This window comes from Ochotona princeps, chromosome 5 (genome assembly GCF_030435755.1).
Source record: "Ochotona princeps isolate mOchPri1 chromosome 5, mOchPri1.hap1, whole genome shotgun sequence".
Lineage (NCBI taxonomy): Eukaryota > Metazoa > Chordata > Mammalia > Lagomorpha > Ochotonidae > Ochotona > Ochotona princeps.
The window spans coordinates 81,066,679-81,089,026 of record NC_080836.1 but is presented as its reverse complement, the minus strand read 5'-3'; the positions used below and the strand labels follow the sequence as shown (position 1 = coordinate 81,089,026).

Genomic DNA, 22,348 nt, shown 5'->3' with positions numbered 1-22,348 from the left:
CATACTAGGTGGGTGTCAGGTTTGTGAGCCGAGGGGTAGGGAATCCAGCTATGCTTGGGACGCCTGGCCTGGGTCCTTGGACTCACCTGCAAGAATATGTCCTACTTAATGAAAAAGGCAGAGCAGTGGACACAGGCCCTGTTGTACAAGGAGAATATGGCAGCTCATGTGGTGCTGTAGCAGAACAACAACAGAACTAACTGGACAACTACCCCAAAAAAACAATGACAGCAAAAAATCTAAGTGATTGGAGCCAATGGACATTGGGAGGGTGACATCATCCTCGGAACAGTGAAATCAGCAGCATGTCAGAACTATCCAAACCACTTGGACAGAACCCCCGGAATATGTACACTTTGAGATTCTGGGTTGATATGAGATGGCAGCTCCTCATCCCTGGGTACTGGGACATGTGGAAAGTGAGTGGTTTCCCCCTTTGTCTCCCCCCTTCCACTAGAAACAACAAGAAGAAATAGCAAATTTGGAAGCAATGAGCACACCCAATTTTCCCTAAACCTCAATCCTTCCCACCCTGATCCACCATGTACTCATTATAAAAAAATAAAATTTATATTACAAAATCATCTTTTTAACCTAGCATATCGAATATTTTTCTGGCCCCCACACATTCTAAACACATCACCAGTTCTGGATGAAATCAGTTGTGCTTGTAGTGTAATAATGCAAACACGCTTTATGGCTCTGGTACTACAATTGCATTTCTTGCTTACTCCATTTTCTTGTTTTCTCATTTTCCCATATAATGAGTCCTTGTCTTTCCCTATTATTTAAGAGGACTCTAGAGCCTCGCAAATATCATTGTATTTACTTTCTTAAGAATAGCTAACGTAGTTCCAAATCTTGCTAAAAATATTCTTCTTTGCTCTTAAGTATTCCCAAGTGCTTTCTTAGATCTAAGCACTCCCTGTCTTGGAAACCACAGCTGATGTTCACTTCCAGGATCATTGTTGCCTGTTTGAATAAACACAGGATACTATCTGAAGGTACTGAATTCTCTGCATATTTGAACATGGATCATCATATTTTCTAGACCTTAAATGAGCCTTGTAGGATTATCCAATCTCCAATGTTTATCATAAGATCTACTATCTAAATAATGTTATGTTAAGCACTATCAGCAACTTGGCAATTTCCAACAGTAGTATTATAGGAATTGCCTTATTTCATATTACTACATTTATACAAATATTTTTTTAAAGATGCAAAAACATATTCAGCAATTCACCAGACCTATACAGCATTTTAGAAATAATATTGCAGATTAACATCTTGAGATAGTTCATATAAAATAAATTTCAAGAGAGAAGAGGCAGCATTCCTGGGTAACAAGCACTGCAGCCTGGAGTCAGTGTGGACAGCCATGTCCAGAGCATTTGTCCATAATACCAGGTAGTCAGTTTTACCCAAGGATCTAGCCATCTTCAATAACCACCACCTCACAATAATTGTCATCTCCATGTAGGACAGGGAAATAGGAACCAAGCTCTGAAAGGGTCTGTTTAAAACAGAGGAAGACCAAATTGAATCCTACATTTTTAGGTTCTCAGTTTGTACTTCTCTTTCCATTTAAGAAGGGTTCAGACCATTTATCAATCACCAGTGAGTGGTCATAGATCTATGAAAAAGCAAACAAGAGGAAGAAGTAAAAGGGGCTAAATGTGCATGTGATCCAAGTTACTGTGTGTCCTCACAGGCAATACCATTCTCAAATCCAAAACTATCAGTCAGGGGACAGCATAGCAACACAGCTAAGCTTCCACCTGTGGCTCCAGCATTCCATACAGGCACCAGTTTGAATCTTAGCTGCTCTACTTCCCATCCATCTCCTTGCTTATGGCCTGGAAAAGCAGAGGAGGATAGTTCACATCCTTGGGTCCCCGCATTCATGTAGAAGATCCAAATCAGGCTCCCAGTTTCTGGCTTTGAATCAGCTCACATCTGGCCACTGCAACCAATTAGCCAACTGGGGAGTGAGCCAGCAGCTGGAAGATCTGTCTCTCTCTCTCTGTCTCTCTCTCTCTCACACACACACTGCCTTTTGAATAAAATTAAAAAAAAAAAGCTATCAGACAAGTAGATCTTATTGGCTGGTCCAAGGAAAGTAAAAATCTCCATAAGTCTACTCCTTACCATTCTCAGCCTACCACACTGCTGATGATTCCACAAGCCAGATAATAACCAAACTACCTTCACTGCACAAGTTCCCAAAATCAGAGCTCCATGGAACATCCCCAGGCCTATTCCCCAAATAATGGAATACTGAAATCATGCCCATCTTTTAAGCCATTTTCTAATCAGAAGTGGTTGAGTGTACCAACTTTGTGACTGGTGGTAACAATTTGGAGAGTAAACAAACATTTGGTGTTCAGTATCATTGGTTTAAGCCAAATAGAGGAACTTGTCAACTCTACTCCCTTAAATGCAGATAGAGCTTACTTCCTTCACTTACTTTTTTTTAATTATTAATTATGTTGTATTATGTGACACAGTTTCACTTACTTTTTCAAAAAATTATCACACTTTCCTGCCTGTTAAATAATCTCATCTGATTCAATAATGCTCCACTGATCAGTTATTCAGAATTTTCCAGAAACCTGGACACTCATGGTGACAAAGAATTGGTCATTTCCATTGATTCCTAAAAGTCTGCTAAACATTTTAGACTACATAGACCAGAAACAAGTAAATGTGTATATTATGATACTTAGATTCTGAATATAATAATAAAACTGACACCATACTCAAATTGCTACTGTCTAGTCACATATTTAAATAATTCAACTTAATTACCTAGCAGGGCATGCCAATCTATTTTTTAAATCTGTGAGCTAATAGAAAAAGTGAAATAGAAGGAAAGTATCTATAGTTGGATACATACGCCTCAATAAGAATGCTGCAGAATAAGGAAAAGAATAAAAAAATTTCAGATAATTGTGAAACTTGAGAGCACAACACAAGTGTAATTATTTGCTTTCTTTGAATCCAATGGGGAAAGAAAGTTCCTGTGGTACTTTAATTAATAAAGTATTAGAACAGTTTGGCTGTACCAATGCTGCATAAATTTTTAATAGTTTGTATAAATTACACTACTCAAAATAGCTTTGTGAGGAGTCAGCATCATCTATTCTCTTCATTCCATGGGTCAGATTGGTTTTAATACTGTGCTTCTATCACAATCTAAATGTACTCAGAATGCTGTCAAAAGGGACAATATTTTGAATAATTAATGACAGTAATTTCAGCATTAAGCTCTGAATTTAAATACCTGATAACCTTGTATCTAATATAAGTAGTTTACAGTGAGAAGTTTTGTTTGGCTTCTTTATTACTTCATTTCTTTTGTTCATTACCCAGTGGAAAGAAATGTTTTAAAGAAACTGGCTATTCGTGGCTGGGCTGAAACATCCAACAGCAAGAACCAGAATGGGTTGAAGGCTAGTTAAGAAAAGCCACTGCTCCTGCTAGGATAGGAGGTGAACTGAGTAGTGCTGGCCCATGGACCCAATGGTATGCGCGAAACCTGACACCAGGAGGGGCTCTGATGGAGGAACCTGGGCAACTCCTCTGATAGGACACAGACCCTGCAAATAAGCGCAAGAAGCATGGAAGGAAACAGCCCAGAAGAGGTTATGGAAAGTATCCCACTGGCATACATTTGGCATGGGTCGGGGGCAGACCAAGCTGAATCAGTTCACACCATCCACTGGCTAATCCGAACACCAGAGCAGAATGTGGGTCGAGCCAGGTTTGGTTGCGACAAAAGTAGTACACAATACGAAATGCCAAGGTGAGTTTGCCTGTGCCAGATGTGACCACAGCACCCAACCAGCACACGTGAGAATCAGGAAGGGAGGAGCAGAGCCCACAGGGGAATAAGGGGTGGTTCCCTTGCTGGATAGCTACTCCCATTAGACAGCGTGAGCTGGGATGGGGACAGAACAGACTAGGCAGGGCTACATCACCTGTGTGCCTCATGTGAACCAGGTCAGGGAAGAGCTAGGATGGGCGGACTATTCCTACTGGTGCAATCTACAGTTAGAGTGGGTGAGGGTTGTTTGGGCTTAGCCACAGCATCAGCTGGCACTGTCAAGCTGATAGGGCTAATACTGTCAAGTCTAACCACAGAGCCACCTGGAGAGTGCATAATCCAGGAGTGAGAGAGACCTGGGAGGGAAATAGTGGGCTCCTCCCTCTTGGGTTACCACTCCCATGGGAGGGCACAAAATAACTAGGACAGGGGCTGGGGTGGCTAGACAGAGAGGCACTCAGTAACATCCGTGAAGGCTGGATAGCTGAGCTGGTTAGATGGAACTAAGCCCTTCGACATTTACGAGAGCCAGATGGGATATGGGGCAGACTGGACTAGTCTGCTACACATACTGGCAAACCAGGGTAGGGGCGGGCCTGGTTGGGGTTATTGTGGGTTGCTCAGGCTGGGCTGCAGCTCCCACTGGTTTAGGTGAGAGCCGAGTATGTGATGGGCAGAGCCAGGATGGAATGCAACACTCATTGGTTCTGGTGGCTGAGAACAGAACCAACCCAGCAGTTGCAACCACCAGCTGATCGGGGTGATGGACTGTGGCAGGCACTGTGCTTGCTAGTACATATAGGAATCTGGTCTGGGAACACCTCAAAGTTTCTTTGGGGATCCCCTCAATCGAAATGGCGGACTCAGAACCTTAACCAAGAAAAGATGGAAGATAGAATAGGTCAATCAACCACCTCAGCTATATGTTGGCAGCGAAATACTGGACAAAGGGAGACTCTATGAATGGACTATGTCAACCAGTGGATTCTTCAACAGCCTCATTGTACCTGGAGTGGCAAGAGTGGCAGTGATTTATAAGTGGTGAACTATCAGAACCACTTGAGCAAGACCCTCAGAGCGTGCCCTACATCCGGGACCTGGGGTGGGTGGGAGACTGGGTGGGGCTTCTCCCTCAATATTCCCTTTACCTCAATATATGAAAGAAACAATAGGGAAATAGTGGTCTTACCCACTTTCCCATAGCCCTTGTACCTTTTTACCCTAATTAACAATGTAAAGATTGCCAACATATAATTAAAAAAAAAAGAAACTGGCTATTAATTCGAAGACCAAAGAAAGTCCTAATGTACACAAATGTGTATACATACACATAAATCAGAATATTATTCAGTCTTCAAAAGAGAAATTCTGCCAATTGCAACAATATCAATTTACCTGTACATAATGCTAAGTGAAACAGACCAGGCCTGAGAAGATACTACAGGATCTGAATACAGAATCTATACAATTCACCTGAAAAGGTTAGAGGAAAACGGAGATTGCCAGGAGCTGAGGAGATGTGGGTGAAAGGGCACAGTGTCTCAGTTTTCCAGGATGAATGAGTTCTAGAAGTGTACAGCATAATGACCACAGTTGTTAATATGGTATCATGTACTCGAAATTTGCTAAAAGTTAATGTTACAGGTTCTCATCACGAAAATGGTAAGTCTCTGAGCAGACAGATGTGCTACGTAGCATTCTGTGTGGTGACTGTCTCACAGCTTCTGTGTACATATCAACACATGATGCTTTGTGCAATATATATATATTTTTTATATATTTTATATATATATAATATTCCCATTTTTCACTTGTGTTAAAATATAACTGGTAAAAATGGACCACTCAGATGGTAGTATGTATTATATGATTTCTCTCCTGTTTGGAATAAGTAGATTGAAGCAGAAAGTAAAATTTTGGGTGACTATGGGAATGAATGACAGCAGATCAGGTTTTCTTTGAGGGGGGATGAGAACCATTTTAGCTGGATTATGTTGATCCTGTCACAATTCTGTAAATATAATGAAAATAAATTGCACATTTTATAGATTGTAAATTATATACCAACCTTCTTCAAAACTGTGGATTCATTGTTTTGTTTGTAATGAATTCCCAGAACTGTTAATGTTCACAATTTCATATAATTTCAAAGCCAAATAGACTGTGATTCTCCTCTCCAGCGATATAAACACCACGCTGAGGGGTGTGTGTGTGTGTGCGTGTGTGTGTGTGCGTGTGTGTGTGTGTGCGTGTGTGTGCGTGTGTGTGCGTGTGTGCGTGTGCAAATTTTTTCATAAACAGCTTGAGGGATTAGAAGGTTTCCATAATACATTAAAAATTGCTTTGCCAGCCACTCTTACATATTAATTTCATTTCTTAGTACACGGTACAGAAAATCTTCCTAGCATATGGAATGTAATTATTGAACAGTTAAACAATGTCTTAAAACATACAAATTTTCAAAAAAAAAAAACCTCAACATACACAAAAAATCTTTTAAAAATGTATCAATTCTTGGCCCACTATGGTACCTAGTGGCTAAAATCCTCGCCTTGTATGCTATAGGATCCCATATGGGCGCCAGTTCATACCCCAGCTGCTTCACTTCCCATCCACCTCCCTGCTAATTGCCTGGGAAGGCAGAAGAGGGCAGCTCAATCCTTAGGACCTTGCACCCGCATGGGAGACCCAGAGGAGGCTTCTGGCTCTTGGCTTCGGATGGGCTCAGCTTTAGCTTTTGCGGTCACTTGCAGAGTGAACCAGCATATTGAGGACATGTCTCTCTGTCTCTCCTTCTCTCTGTAAATCTTTCTCTTAAAAATAAATAAATCTTTTTTAAAAAGTATCAATTCTCTGATCCAGAAAATCACACTTTCAGAATTAAACCTTAAGTAATTATTCAGTATGAGTTAAAATATATATATCGAAAGCTCTTATTTAGAACTATTTGTATAACAAAAGATGAAAAATATAAGTAATCTGTTTATTAATATTGCACTTTAAAATATACTATAACAAATGAATGGGAAAGGATATTACACAGGATTTTTTTTTAAATAAAAGCTTAGAAGATCATTCAATGTATGTTAAAGTGTTCATAACATTGTTATATTTTTTTAAATCCTGCTACCAGAACAGTGTGCAGCTTATCAGCCTGGATTTGAGGGGACAGTTGTATATTTAAATATAGACAAAAAACAGACTATTAACTTTACTTCATTATCTGTGAGGTAACTAATGTTGAGCACTTAAACTACTTCAAGAAAACGGGTCTTGAATGAGAGGAAAAGCAGCAAAGACGACAACAGCTGCAGTAAACACATCTCTTTTCTAGACATGAAATAGTCTTTAAGTTTTGGCTGTAAGCACTACAAGATTCAGTGTTTCTCAGTAATGATAAAGCCTCCTTGGGGGACCTCAGAAGACCTCTGGAAGAATCAGCTGTTCTGCTTCTTAAAAATGGCACTGCATTTCTGGGCTAGAGGCTTGGCTCAGGTTACTACAGTCCGCCAAGGTGCGTATCTGCTGAGTCTATAAAGTTCCCAGGCAGCCTTCTCCAGCTCATGAGTCAGCATCCGCAGTGCTCAGGGCATCGGCACAGCTCCAGGAGCTCCGGTCTGTGCAAATGCCAGGAAGTACCATTTCTGCACTCAGTTGAGCATCCCTGCTTACTTTACACAGCACTAACCTTTACGGGGATTCAACAAGCCCTAAAGTGCAATCTAAGGCAAGAATTGATGAACAATAGGAAAAATTCACACAATTTCTCAAATGGTGCCATAAATTTGAAAGGCTGAAATGCACATCAAATAAAAAAAAAAAACACTCAGGGTTAAACAGAGTTATAAAGCCTCTGATATGCCATGCCCTCCAGTTGGATTTACAAGTAAGGCCACCTGGAAATATCTGTTGAGAGGCCATCAGACTGGAAATCTCCATTCTTGTCTATGCAACTCGCCTCAGTGAGTGAAAGATGCCCATTTTATGCTGACACTGTTAGCAATCTAGGGAGAGTAAACTATCCCAGTGACATTCCCCAACTTCATTTGGTTTTCCAGTTTCCTGTGGGATTCACAGACATTGCATATATCCAGTGCATTCGGCTGCTTATCTAAAAGTTAAGAGTTTATTTCTGCAGCCATTGCTCAAATTTTTACCCGGACCAGTTCAGACCGCTCTATTCATCACATACAAATAGTATCTCTTGCCATCATCTAAATCAACCTATTCCTTACTAACCCTTCATTAAAAGAGGCTACTCTCCAGCTGACGGAAATATCCAATTGCCTTTACAGTAGAATCCTCATTCCCAAACAAGAAGTATATCTACTGAATGGAATTTACATGATCTCTAATGTCATCTCGAACATTTAAAATGCTAGTAAACTTTTCTCCACTAAAAAGAGTATCCTTGTAAGAGGAGAGGTGATTTTGGTGAGATGTACACCACACAATGCCTGAGGGTGTGTGCATTGAGCAGCTCTCAGATACCCGGATGCTCTCTCTGTACCTTGGAGTACTGTGGTTTCCCATTCTCGTAGTGAATCTCCACATAATCAGAAGACAGCAAACCACTACAAAGGAAACAAAATAGTGTTATTTCTGCATATAAGACACTTGACGCTTTAAAACACTTCACAAAGGAACAAACCCAAATGGCAAATAAACATATGAAAAAATGCTCAAGTTCCCTGGCAATAAGGGAAATCCAAATTAAAACATCAATGAGGTACCACCTAACACCAGTAAGACTGGCCCACATGAATAAAAGCACCAACAACACTTGTTGGCGAGGTTGCGGGGAAAAGGGAACCCTACTCCACTGCTGGTGGGGCTGCAGGCTGGTACAGCCTCTATGGAAATCAGTATGGAGAATATTCAAACAACTCAAATTCAACATACCGTATGATCCAGCAATAGCACTCCTAGGAATATATCCAGAACAATTGTTTTATGAGAAACCAACATGCACTCCTATGCTCATAGCAGCACAATCAGTAATTGCAAAAACATGGAAGCAACCAAAATGCCCATCAACAGAGGATTGGATAAGAAAGCTATGGTTCATCTACTCCATGGAATACTACTCAGCTATTAAAAAAAACAAAATGCAGTTCTTTGTGGCCAAATGGGCCAAACTGGAAACCATAATGCTAAGGGAAATGAGCCAATCCCAAAAGGTTAAATACCACATGTTTGCCTTAATTTAAGATGATATGATGTTATGTATAACATGTTATGTATGTTATATGTTGTGTATAAACTAAAATTGAAATGTCAATGAGGTGGTCACAGAAGGTGGTTAAGAACTCGCATTTACTTTTACCATATTGGTTACTCATTACTATGTCAATTAATTCCATAATGATGTAAATTTGTGCTGATGATATGTTGGAGCTTTCAATTGACTGGGATGATGCTCTGCTGGCTCTGTCATCAGACCAGAGAGGGTATACCTAAGAAGCCGTTGGACTTGACTGGACAATAAGATGCTGGACTCTATGTTTGGTATACGCTTGCAATGGGGGAATCTCAACTGAACTTGAGCTGTGGTTATGCAACAAGGTGGAGGAATCCACCATGGTGGGAGGGTTTGGGGAGGGGTGGGGAGAACCCAAGTATCTATGTAATTGTGTCACATAATACAATGTAATTACTGAAGTTAAATAATAAATATATAAAAAAAAATAGCTCAATAGGCAGATGTAAGGCAGATGTAACCCACAAATGACTACAGTCCAGTCTGTAAAAACAACAAATCAACAAGAATTTCAGACAGTATCCAATAGCAAATCATTCCTCAATTGCTCAAAAAAAAAAAAAAAACAGTTTAAAAGTGAACTCTTTTTATACAAACTAGTAAATCTGATTGATATGCCAGTTAACATGGAACAAACCAAAAGGCAAGTGACAATAAGAAGTAGTTCCATAAAAAAGTATCACAACCACATCGCAAATAACTGAGATTTTATAAAATGTAATCACTGAGTAAGAGCAAAGAGGAGAAGTGCACACAGTTCCACCGGCTCCCCAACTCACGGGTGCAGGCTCCCCCACTCACGGGTGCAGGCTCCCAAGGCTCTGGGCCGTCCTCAACTGCTTTCCCAGGCCACAAGCAGGGAGCTGGATGGGAAGTGGAGCTGCCGGGATTAGAACCGGCGCCCATATGGGATCCCAGCGCATACAGGATGAGGACTTTAGCTGATAGGCTACCGCACTGAGCCCAGACTTAACTGTATTCTCTTCTCTTGAGAGACCAGCACCAAACTGGTTTCATTTGAGAATATATTTTTGCATTTACATTTTTAATAACAGTCTTCAGTTTTTCCTACATAACTTAAGAAGTTACAAAATATAATCTGAGTAATAAAAACACACCAAGAGAATCCCCAAGACTTTATTAGTTCACTCTGTGCCCTGCCCACCCACCACCAACCCCATACCACACAGTCCCTCTCAACTGAGTAAGAACAGGTTATATTATCTCTTGATTAACGAATCAGAGTCAACTGATAGTTTCCTTTTAATAAAGAAATATCCAACCGAAGAAAAATGAAATATGGTTCATTTCCTGCCCTTTCCAACTTACAGCCAAACTAGATGAAATAACAAACATATCCTCAGTTATGGCTACCAGTGTCTGCCACTATACCAGTAACTATGAGATGACCCAGTAACAGAAGCAGGTTACTTTTACGATTTAGTTGTATCCTCATACGTCCAAAAATAAATAAATAAAACATGAATCTTAAGGGCCCGGCACAATAGCCTAGTGGTTAAATCCTTGCCTTGCATGCGGCGGGATCCTATACAGGCACCAGTTGGTATCCCAGCTGCTTCACTTCCCACCGAGCTCCCTGCTTATGGCCTGGGAAAGTAACAGAAGATGGCCCAAAGCCTTGGGACCCTGCACCTGCACAGGAGACCTGGAAGAAGCTCCTGGCTTTGGATAGGCTTAACTCTGGCTGTTGTGGTCTCTTGGGGGAGTGAATCAGTGGACAGAAGATATTTCTCTCTGTGCTCTTACTTTCCAATAAAAATTAACCTTTTTAAAAAAATTAAATAAACCTTATACATGAATGAGTCTTATACATCAGAATAGCTCAATCCAAATAAAGACTGAGAATTCTGAACTCAATTTTATATGAGTAAAAGTTGTTGATGCACACCTTTCACTGATAATGTGGAATATTATAATTTATTTAGCTGGGTGGCAGCCATTTGGGGAGTGAACCATTTGATTAAAGATTCTCTCTCTCTTCCTCTCTCCCTTCTTCTTCTTTTTTTTTTTAAAGATTTATTTTTTATTACAAAGTCAGATATACAGAGAGGAGGAGAGACAGAGTGGAAGATCTTCTGTCCGATGATTCACTCTCCAAGTGAGTGCAACGGCCGTTGCTGCACTGATCCGAAGCTGGGAACCAGGAACCTCTTCCGGGTCTCCCACGCGGGTGCAGGGTCCCAAAACTCTGGGCCGTCCTCGACTGCTTTCCCAGGCCACAAGCAGGGAGCTGGATGGGAAGTGGAGCTGCCGGGATTAGAACCGGCGCCCATAGGGGATCCCAGGGCGTTCAAGGCGAGGACTTTAGCCGCTAGGTCACGCCACTGGGCCCTCTCCCTTCTTCTTTATCACACTGCCTTTCAAATAAGCACATGATAAATCTTTATATTATATACATGCACAAGAATACCTAAAATTCATAAAATTGGAATTAAAGCATATATTCATTTTGATACAACATTGAAATCTATGTGGTGTCAACAGTACACATTTCTTCACTTTTATACATATATAGAAATACATGTCCGATTTTTACACTAAAATGGATATATTTTTAATCTCATTTTCCATGAATTTTTTTGAAATTTCCTAGCATATCAAGATATACATACATAATTTATAACAAACTTGCATTTAAATAAATGTGAGGAGATTTAATGAGCACCCTACGCTCATTAAAACATAAAATTATGACTGCATGACTCACAGTCTCTGATTCTGCATGAAAATATTAATGTCATAATGTCTGCTAACCTCACCCCCAATCAGTAATTCACATGTAATACCAAATAAAATTTTAGAACTTTTTCAAAAGATGGATTTACTTATTTGAAAGGCAGAGTACAGAGGGATATGGAAAGTGTGTTTTTCTACCCACTGATTCACTCCACAAATGGGCGCAATGGCTGGAGTGGGGCCAGGCCAAAATCAGGAGCCAGGAGCTTCATCCAGACTCATACATGGATACAGGGGTCGAAGAATGTTCCACTACTTTCCTTGATACGCTAGCAGGGAACTGGATCAGATGCAGAGCAGCCAGAATCCGAACTGGCGCCCATAGGAGATATTAGCATTGAAAGCAGCAGTTTAAAAAAGCTTTTTTAAAAACTTGATTAAATCACTTGAAATTCCATCTTAAAGTAAATAATGTCTAAGACCAGCTCAAACAAAAAATAAAAAAGAGAAGTAGCAAAAAAACCTTAATATCTTAGTCACCTTCACAAAGAGTAAAGTAACACTGACTTGATTTGATAGATGAATGAAGGGCAAAACAAAAAGCCCAGAAAAAGGTTCAAGCTCATATCAAAATTTATTATATAATAGCAATACCACTTTAAATCTTTAATAAAAGAAACAATATGTATATAACTACATACATATATGTTAGAGACAAGTGACTATTTTGGAAAAGTTAAATCATTTAATCACATCTCATATTCAACTACTGATATATACATGTAAGCCAAATGTTTTAAAATAAAGCCACTAAATTTACCATAAAAAACATAAACTTGATATTAGAGATAAGATTTATATGCCCTATATTAAAACCAGAAGTCAATTTCAGGGGAAATCTACAAATATAGTTTGGTCAGGTAGTCAGTGAGAGCGGATAATGGTGGAAAGGCAGGTTTAGAAGCAGAAAATATGCGGGCTTTAAGCCCAGTGTTGGAAGTTTCAAAGTGAAGGGCGCTTTAGGACAAGAACTCTGGTCTTGGAAGGCTATTTATACAAGATAACAGCAATCAGTGCCTTCTGTGCGCACAGAACCTGGCAGTCCCTGAGACAGACTGAACCCAACCAAGCCCTCTCACTGGGTCAGTTAGAGCCACCAGCAAAGTAGTTCATGTTAGCAGTAGGACGGAACAGCAAGACATCAACAAAGACATGAAGAAGGAACCTTTGCACACATGAAAACCTGCAGTTTAACTTCCCTTTACTCATTCAGTTAATGTCTGAAAACTGTAACAAAAGAAAGAAACAAAGAGGAAGGAAGGAAGGAAGGAAGGGAGGAAGAGAGGGAAGAAAACAAGGAAAGAACTGATAAAGATTTTTAAAATAAGTAATACAGATCAAAGGAGGATTTTACAAAAGTTATAAATCTTTCCATTTTAAAAAAATACTCTGACAAAAATATTAAGCCATAAGAAGCAATGGTCTGGGGCAGGTTTTTGGCCTACCAGTTAAGATCCCTTATCGGAATGCCTGGCTCCAGCTTCCTGTCAATGCATACCCTGGGAGAAAGCTATGACCCTCGCCCACAGCCAGCTGCTGCTCACATCTGGGAAGTGAAGCAGCAGATGGTAGCGCTCTGTCTCTCAAACAAATTATTAAATAATCCTATTTAAAAATTACTCCCCTGGTGCGGTCAATGCCATGGCATAGTAGGTTAAGCTCCACCTCTTACATGGGCACCGGTTCTAGTCCCAGGGAACACTCCTGACCCAGCTTCCTGCTTATAGTCGAAGAAAGCAGCAGACGATGGTCCAAGTCCCTGTAACCCAGTGTCTTCATGCAAGACCTAGAAGAAGCTCTGGTGTTGCACTGGCCCAGCTCTGTTTGTTGCAGCTATTTGGGGAGTGGGCCAGAAGAAGGAAGCCCCAGTCACCCACAGTAACTCTGACTTTCAAATAAAACTAAAGCTCTAAAAAAAATTATTTCCTGGGCTCTCAATTCTTATAAAAAGTTATAATTTACCTGAAACATAACTAAAGAAATTTTCATTCTCTCAAATTATGTATCATTTCCAAATAGTAGTAAGAATAATTCTAAGTCATACAGAACATAATTTTAATTGTTGTTATTATTTTCCATGATGCATTTTTGTGGGTAGAGGGAGTCCCCCCCCCGTTCCCCCTTTTCCTCTTTCCCATTTTCCTCCATATTATAACAGTGTTATAGTCCTTTAGTAACAGTTGTAAGTTTAACATCCTGCTACTTGAGTACATTATGTAGCTGTAGGTACAAAGACAGAAAACCTAAGCTCACATTGTAAGGTATATGTAACTGTCTCACTGGGAGTCCTCCGTGCACTAGTGAGTAGAAAACCCTGAATATTAGTCCCATTTCTGTTGTGTAACATGAAAAGATTTTCTCCCATTCTTTTGGTTTCCTCTTCATTTTGCTGATTGTTTCCTTTGTTGTCCAGGAGTTTCTTAGTTTGATGTAGTCCCATTTGTCTATTTTGGCTTTTGGTATTTTGGCCTGTGCTTCTGGTGACTTTTCTTTTTTTTTTTTAATTATTTTTTAATAATCTTACTTAGTTGATTAGGGAACAAAGTGTCAAGGGCTACAGGGTGAAAGTGGGTAATACCATTGTTTCCACATCAATATCATTTTACCCTGTATCTGGGGTCAGGGGAAAAAAACAAAGGGAAAAGCCCCACCCAACCTCCCACCCATCCCTGATCCCCAACGGGAGGCGCGCTCTGAGGGTCCTGCTCATACAGTTTTGATAGTTCATCAGTTCTGGATTGCTGCCAATCTCTCAGTTCCAATCGCAATGAATCCTATTCAGAATCCACTGGCTGACAGTCTCTTCATAGTTGGGGTTCTAAGATCAGCAGTTCAGTTGGAGGGGTCTCCAAAGAAACTTCATCTGAGATGATCCCAGGCCTGATTCTTGCGCGAGTTTGCTAGTACAGAGTCCGACACCGTCCGTCACACCAATCAGCTTATGCTCATGCTGGTCGTTGGGATTGCTGGGTTCGTTCTGTTTCCAGCCCTGTCTTCCTCGAGAACCAACAGGTGTTGTAGTCCAGCTCGATCCTGCCCACTTCATATTTGGTCCTCAGGCAAATCAGTTGGAGCTGCAGCCTAGTTGGGGCGACTCCCCATAACCCCCACCAGTTCTGCCCCCTACCCTGGTTCCCATGCTTGCCAGTACGCACTGCAGGCTTGTCAAGTCTGCCCCACATCCTGTTTAGCTCTCGCATGTGTCGATAGGCATTGAAGCCCAGCTCAACCCAACCAACCTACTATCCAGCCCACACACCGACTGGCAGGTGCCCTTCTGTGCAGCCACCCCTGCCCCTGTCCTGGTGTTCGTGCTGTCCAATGAGAGTGGTAGCCCCGAACGAGGTGCCCACTATTTCCCTTCTATGCCACACTCACTCCCAGATTATGCACTCTCCAGGTAGTTCTGGCATTTGACTTGACAGAATTAGCTCCTAGTGCCAGCCTCTGCCAGCTAGTACTGCGGCTAGCCCAACCAACCCTCACCCACTCTAGTTTTTGCTTGCACCAGTCGGAACAGTCAGCCCACCGTGGCCCTTCCCTTATCTAGCCCACATGAGGCCCACAGGTGTAACAGCCCTGCCTATTCTGATCTGCCCCCATCCCGACTCACGCTTTCCAATGGAAGTAGTTGTCCAGCAGGGGAGCCCTCATTCCCCTGTCAGCTTTGCCTCCTCCCCCTGATTATCACATGTGCTGTTTGGGCGCTGCAACCACATCTGGTACGGCTCATCTCACCTTGGCATTCCTTATTGTGTACTAGTATGTGTCGCAACCGAACCTGGCTCGACCCACACTCTGTTCTGGTGACTTTTCTAAGTAGTCTTTACCAATGCCTATATCTTGTAAAATACTTGCTGTGCTTCCTTCTAATACTTTGATGGATTCTAGGTGTAGATTTAGAGAAAAATTATCCTTTATTTGTAGCTAAATTGGAAAGGGGAATTCCAACTGGGGTGGACTTTCAGACTCAGTGTTGTTGGAGTACAAGTTGGGTCTTTCTCCTTTTGCTTACAACCCCACCTTCAGTCATGGAAGAATGCCAAGAGGCACCAAGGAGCTGATGGTCTCTGTGGTCCAGAGCTAAATCCACAACACTGCACAGCTAGTTTTCTCCTTTACATAAAACAGGAAATGCACTACGGATATCTATAAAAATTCCCAAATCTCAAACAGTAAATATCAGCATGATTGCAGTTTTCTTTCACTCTATATACCTATATACTCTATATACTCCATATACCTACCTAAGCTGGAGGTTGGAAATTGTTAATGTCCACATCCCATCAATTTGGTACACGTTTTATTGGGATGACTTCATGCTAATTTTTCCAGGTGTTGAGAGAACAGTTCTATTGTTGTTACATAAATGCTGGGAATAGTTGCTTACGTTTTTCTCAACATATTTCTATATATTACAAATTTCCAAGAAGTAAGTGCTATATTCTTCGACAGAGTAAGGTTAACAATCAACGAAAAACTTTTACGCAGAAATTAACCTGAGACCTAATGATCAATATCTACTAAAACTACATGTGTTAACACCAACTTATTGAATTGATCTGCTGAAAATCAGACAAAAAAGCAACAAAACCATCACCTAACTACAACAAGTTAGATGTGATGTGAAATGAAGGTATGCTTCTGTAAAAAATTTTTAAAAATTAGGAAAGAGGAGGAAAGGTGGGGAACTGGGACAGGATTAAAGGTGAGGTGGAAATACCACGAAGCTCGTAAATCTGTATTGTAAAATGTGTGAAAATTGCTCACTTAATATAACTATGCTTAAAAAGCAAATCAGATATCAAACGCTTTATCACCGAGACAACAGAACAGGAAAAACACCTACGCGTCCTGTGAAAGTAACTTACAACAAGCCAATTAAATGGCAACTGATATCACTTTGAAAGACATGTAGAAAATATCAACTAAATATTTTAATCTACGCCAGTGTAATTATGTCTAGACATTTTTGATAAAACTAAATATCTTTTGTGCTCACTTCGGCAGCACATATACTAAAACTAAATATCTTTTAAAGCTACTTAGGTCATTAGCTATTTGCACTTGATGCTCTAAATTCATATTTTTTTCTAAATTCATATTTTAAAAGTCATAGTAAGTAATTCGTAAGCAGACAGGTATCTTCTATGTTGATATTTACATGATATACAGTAATAAGTCCTACTCACTGGTGCTTGAAACATGCAGAACAACAGACCTTTAAATGACAATTTCAGACAACTTCTACAAAGGGTTTTTTATCTTCTAGCCAGACAAGTTTCAAAAAACAGTCTTAAATTTTTGAGCCTGTGAAGACAATTTTACTCACATTCACTAACTGTCTCGCAGTGTTTGGATCAAAAGCAAAACCTTTATAAGATTCCAGAAGCAGCCATATCCCAGAGGAACTGACACAGAAAAGGGGAGAAATTATCCTATTTAGGTCTTTCTGAGGAACTATTTTTAGCTTAATCTTAAAACTACACATTTTTAGAGGCTGATGGAAATTCTAACACTAACTGCAGGTGAGGCATAATAGCAAATTCACTAAGTATCAATAGGTTTCAAGATCATAAGCTTTTAGGACCAGAGAGTATGAGAAAATAGCAGAGCTCCCAATGAATGGATTTGGAACTAGGAAAGTCATATCAAAGCTGGTAACTTGTGACTAAGGTAGAAAGTGGAGAAAATTACTCCAGGAAAATATGCAGAGTCTAAGTGCCCGGTAGAAAAAATAAATGAGGTCAGAAGATTATTGAGGAGCCAAAATTCCTACAGCAGCTAGACATCATACCAGCCAGTCACATCAGTTAAACTAAGCAACACCCCAAACTAAGATTCCATAGCAAGGGCTGGTACCATATCATTTGTACAACTCTGTATAGTTGCTGTCCATGTAGAACTTCCATAATGTTTTCTATTGCTTTCAAATTTTGAGAAGGAGAGAGAAAAAAAGAAAAGAGGGAAAGAGAGAGTCAGAGAGAAGAACCTCTCATTTTCACGGGGTCACTTCCCAAATGTCCACAACAGCCAGTGCAGGACCAGAGCAACGTCAGTACACAATCTGGATCTCCCATGCATGAGGATGGCAGGGAAGAAACTACCTGAAGTATCACCTGGTATGACAGCAGGAAGCCAGAAGCAAGACTGAAGCCAGGCTAATCATGTTTTGTTACTAATGAATAAACCAGTTAAGAAGCTCAGGTTCAAAAAATTAATCAAGGGCCCAGTACGGTAGTCTAGCGGCTAAAGTTCTTGCCTTGCACACAGTAAGATCCCACATGGGTGCTGGTTCGTGTCCCAGCAGCCCCATTTCCCATCCAGCTCCCTGCGTGTGGCCTGAGAAAGCAGTCGAGGATGGCCCAGAGCCTTGGGATTCCTGGCTCCTGGCTCCTGGCTTCGGACGAGCTCATCTCCAGCTGTTGTGGCCACAGAAGATCTTCCTCTCTGTCTCTCCTCCTCTCTGTATATCTGATTTTCCAATAAAAACAAATAAATCTTTTTAAAAAATTAATCAACTAATTATTTTTTAAAGACAAGATAGTACATCAGACTCTAGACAGAGGGATTTGCAGGACCATGAAGGTCCTATAGGCAAAGCTCAGCCCCCAGGCAAGCAGGGGGGCATCGCAGGTAGCCCATGGCAGTAACAGCAGGACAACTGTGAGATGAAGGCTATATACTATGCCTCCATAGTTTATCAATAATTATTTGTGAAGGCAAAAGTCAATCCCAAGCAACTGACCCATAAAGAATTGGAATATATGACAGAAAGAATAAAGAATAAGAGGGGACATGGTGAGATTATCTTAAGAATAGTTAACTTCACTATTTCACAATCTATCTAGAACTTTAGTAAAGACGTGTGTGGGCTGAGTGAGGCAAGAAGGCACACGTTATGTGCTGTGTGAGTTATTTATGACATAAAGTAAGACACAGAAAGGTTATTAGCATATATCCTCAAAGATCAGAAGTCAATGAGCTAAAACATGTTGCTTATCCTCAAACAGAACATCAGAAAATTTCCAATTACTTCTTATCACATCAAACAAGGATGTGTTGTGTGTCAGCACTGAATCTTGCATTTTATGTTTTAATCTTCCTTCTTAGAACAATTCTAATTCCAGTAAGGCAGCAGGAATAGCTGAAACTGTTTAACAGTATTGTTCTAAACTGAATATTCATGCCCTTCCAAAATTCCTCTGTAAAAATCTCCCCACTGCCGTGCACATACACACAGTGTGACAGTGGGATGTGGAACCTTTGGGGAGAGATAAGTTCAACGGAGGTTATAAAGGTAGGGTCCTTCTGGGATCGGTGCCTTTAAAAAACAGGTTAGAGATCTTTGCCCTTTTTGTCTCCAGACAATGTGAGAACACAGCAAAAGATAGTCATGTACAAGTCAGAAAGCCTTCCAGAACTGTGAGCAATTTCTTTTCTTTGAACCACCAGTTTATGATATTTTGTCACAGTAAACTGAACAGACTAAGACAAAGTGTTCATTTCCCTCTCAATCCTCAACGTATTTTCCTTTTTGGAATGCTAAGAACAAACAGGCTTCTATATTTTCTCTTTGCTACTCTGAAAATTGTATTGTTATTACTTCTTACCACTATTTTTCCTTTTTTGGGTAAAGACTCCCAAATCTCCCACATAAAAGCTTTGAGTTGAGAGATTAACTCAGGTGGGCGTGGAGGCCAACTGACAAGAACATACAGAGCACATTCTAGAATGTTCTGTTCCTCAATCTGGATGATGAGAATATTCTAATGTCTTTTTATTACTGTTCTTTAAGCTGCACAAGTGTACCTTCTGCTCCTTCACATGTATATTTCATAATTTCAATAAATTAAAGGAAAAGGAACCCAAGATATGTATACATAACAGAAACTGAAGAGCCCAGGCTGGTTCTGACATCTGAGACACAGATCCAGAAAATGGCTGGGTAAAAAGCATTTTGAATTAGAACGCCGTCACTACAAGGCAGGAAGGTGAAGGGTACAGAAAGAACGACAGGCAATTGTCTCCTCTGAAAATAGCAGGCCCATTAGGTCCCTTTTAAACTCCAGTGTTCATGTAGGAGTCCACTGCTAACAAAAGAGTAAAACTTACAGAGGGAAGAGTCCTTGGAACATAGCATACTGTGGCAAAGAAAGATTTAGAAATTTTTTCCAAATAATAGATCAGACAGGATATAAATCATATCCGACTTCTTTACCAAAATAGTGAGCTCTCAACCTTGAAGGCTTAGGGAGCAGATGAAAGGGATCAAACAGTATCCTTCCCTATGCTGGCTTCCATGTCAAGACAGAATCGGGATGTTGGTATGATGCAATGTTCAGTGCAGCTCACGGAAAAACTGGCTTCAAGATAAAATGGGAAATGACAACACTGGATACCCTTCACTGGGAGAGTCTACAAACTTAAAATACGACCGTTTGTAAAAATAATTTTTTTTTTCAGTCATCAATATTGCCACGGTTGGAAAACACTAATCTCATGTGCTCTGATTAGCACTGGGAACCCTACTTTTGAATTCATAACAACAACAAATGCAAAGCTGTCTCATTTCCCCATTTTCCCACTAATGAGATGTCAGGGTGTAGCACTGTAGAAATCGTGGATGATAGCACCAACAGAGATGTAAGGAGACAGAAGACGTGTGGCCACGATTCCACTAAGGTACATATTTATACAGGTTGGACTTTGGCTACCAAGATAGCCTTTCTGAGGCCCTACTTGAAAAAGAAAAATTAAAGACAACGTGTGGGAATCTTAGATTAGAACACCTAATAAATCTGAAGTGTACTATTCTCTAAGAGTTTCCACAGGCATACTCAGACTGATAAGTATTTTAAATTGCCATGCTTTTACAATTTTTTTCTAAGTTCTAAGGTCACAGAATAGCACTTAATGGTCTTTTCAGATGACTAATAAAAATCTAAAACTAGAGGACATTGTGAAATGACTAATAATTTAAACACTAAGCCCATGCTAAGCTGCAATCCAAAATCAAAGGATGAGTGAAATAATGATCTAATGAGGCCTTTTCCTTTTTTTCCTGAGTCTGGTGCTCCATCACTCCTCTAATTCTTAAGTGGAAAAGAATTTTACATGGCTCATCCTTTAAGAGGATATTAAATAGCTTATTTAGAAAATTGAAATAAGTCTAAATTTTTATCCCATAAATGCAAGCAATAAGTATGTGGCATTAGTTCTCTTTAGCTCTTCATCTGAATTCCAGATATTGCCTCATTCCTTACAGTTGTGTTGAGGTAGGCAGCTAGTTCAGGGTCATGAGCTTGGAAGATTACTCCCCTCCCCCCAAACCAGGTGTTCCCTGCTGCCCACCTGTGACTCTCACCCATCAGCTGGGAGAGGGCGGTACTGCATTGTTGTGTAACCACTCCCCTCACAAGCCCCTATAAAAAGCTCATGGTAGGGAGGGGCTCACTGTCTTGGTTGTGTGCTTCTGTCGCTCTGGCACTCTGACTCTTGGCCTCCCCAGTACCTCTGAGGACAGGTATCCCCTGAGCATGGGCCCTGTGTGTCTGTATTCCTCACCCTCTGTTCACTGCTTGGGCGGGACAATGAAGACAGCAATGCTAAGATGCTTTGTATTTCTAATTTGTGTGCTATCAGGAGTTCCAGGAGAGGTGAGGCCTGGCAGTAGTGGAATGTGGGCAGAGAAGCCAGGGAAAGGTGAATGTCTGCGGCTTTGTGAGTGTGTCCAGGTTATTCACTGCATGTCTCTCAGGATAACTTCTATTGTTGGGGAAGCTGGGACATAGGTCTTTAGCTTAATGTATGGACTTGAAGATAATGGCCATTTGTTCCTCTTGGGGGTTCCTCTTGGGTTTATGATTGATTGGATTGCCATATGGACTTGTGATTTGCTATTTCTAGTGGGCCCTGTTATCATCAAGCTTAGTTAATAAAGACTTTTTAAAAAGCTTAGATATGTCTGGCATGATCTCACTCACACTCCACAATAACACTGAAAGTATGTCCCAATATCACAAACCCCAGTCATCTCCACCTAGTAATGGAGGATTCTGTGACCATCTGGCAGTGGTACACAGTCACCCATTCTGTAAGTGTAAGGCTCCTGCCAGTATAATATACCAAGGAGAGCTACATATAGGAAAAAATCCTCCCCTCTCTTTCATTGTCTTCGACTATTTTTTTTAATTTCTTCATGTACAGAATCCTTACTCAGAAGTTTCTCAAAAATAACAACAAAAAATTTTCTTTAAAAAGAGCAGCAAAAGACTTCTACATATTTCCTATTACAATAAATTATCCTCATTTCGCTCTCTTGGTCGCGTGTTTCTGTCACTTTCGCACTCCAACTCTTAGCCTCCACAGTACCTGCTTGCTCTCTGGCCTCCCGAGGACAGACTCTGAGGACAGTAACACTGCTTAGCTTCAAGAGCTCCTTAAAACTGGAGAAGGAATGGTCCCAGGAAAAACCCCAGACCTCCTGCCATAGAGGCAAA

At 40.6% G+C, this 22,348-nt stretch overlaps 1 protein-coding gene across 2 annotated transcripts in view; it reads right to left on the bottom strand.

The window, feature by feature from the left end:
- Window positions 1-22,348, bottom strand: part of ADAM23 (ADAM metallopeptidase domain 23) — a 164,706-nt gene that overhangs the window by 72,280 nt on the left and 70,078 nt on the right. For both annotated transcript variants that reach the window (XM_004576899.4, XM_058664904.1), the window contains exon 4: window positions 8,340-8,403. In XM_004576899.4, the coding sequence (XP_004576956.3) occupies window positions 8,340-8,403 (64 nt within the window). The remainder of the gene's footprint in view (window positions 1-8,339; window positions 8,404-22,348) is intronic.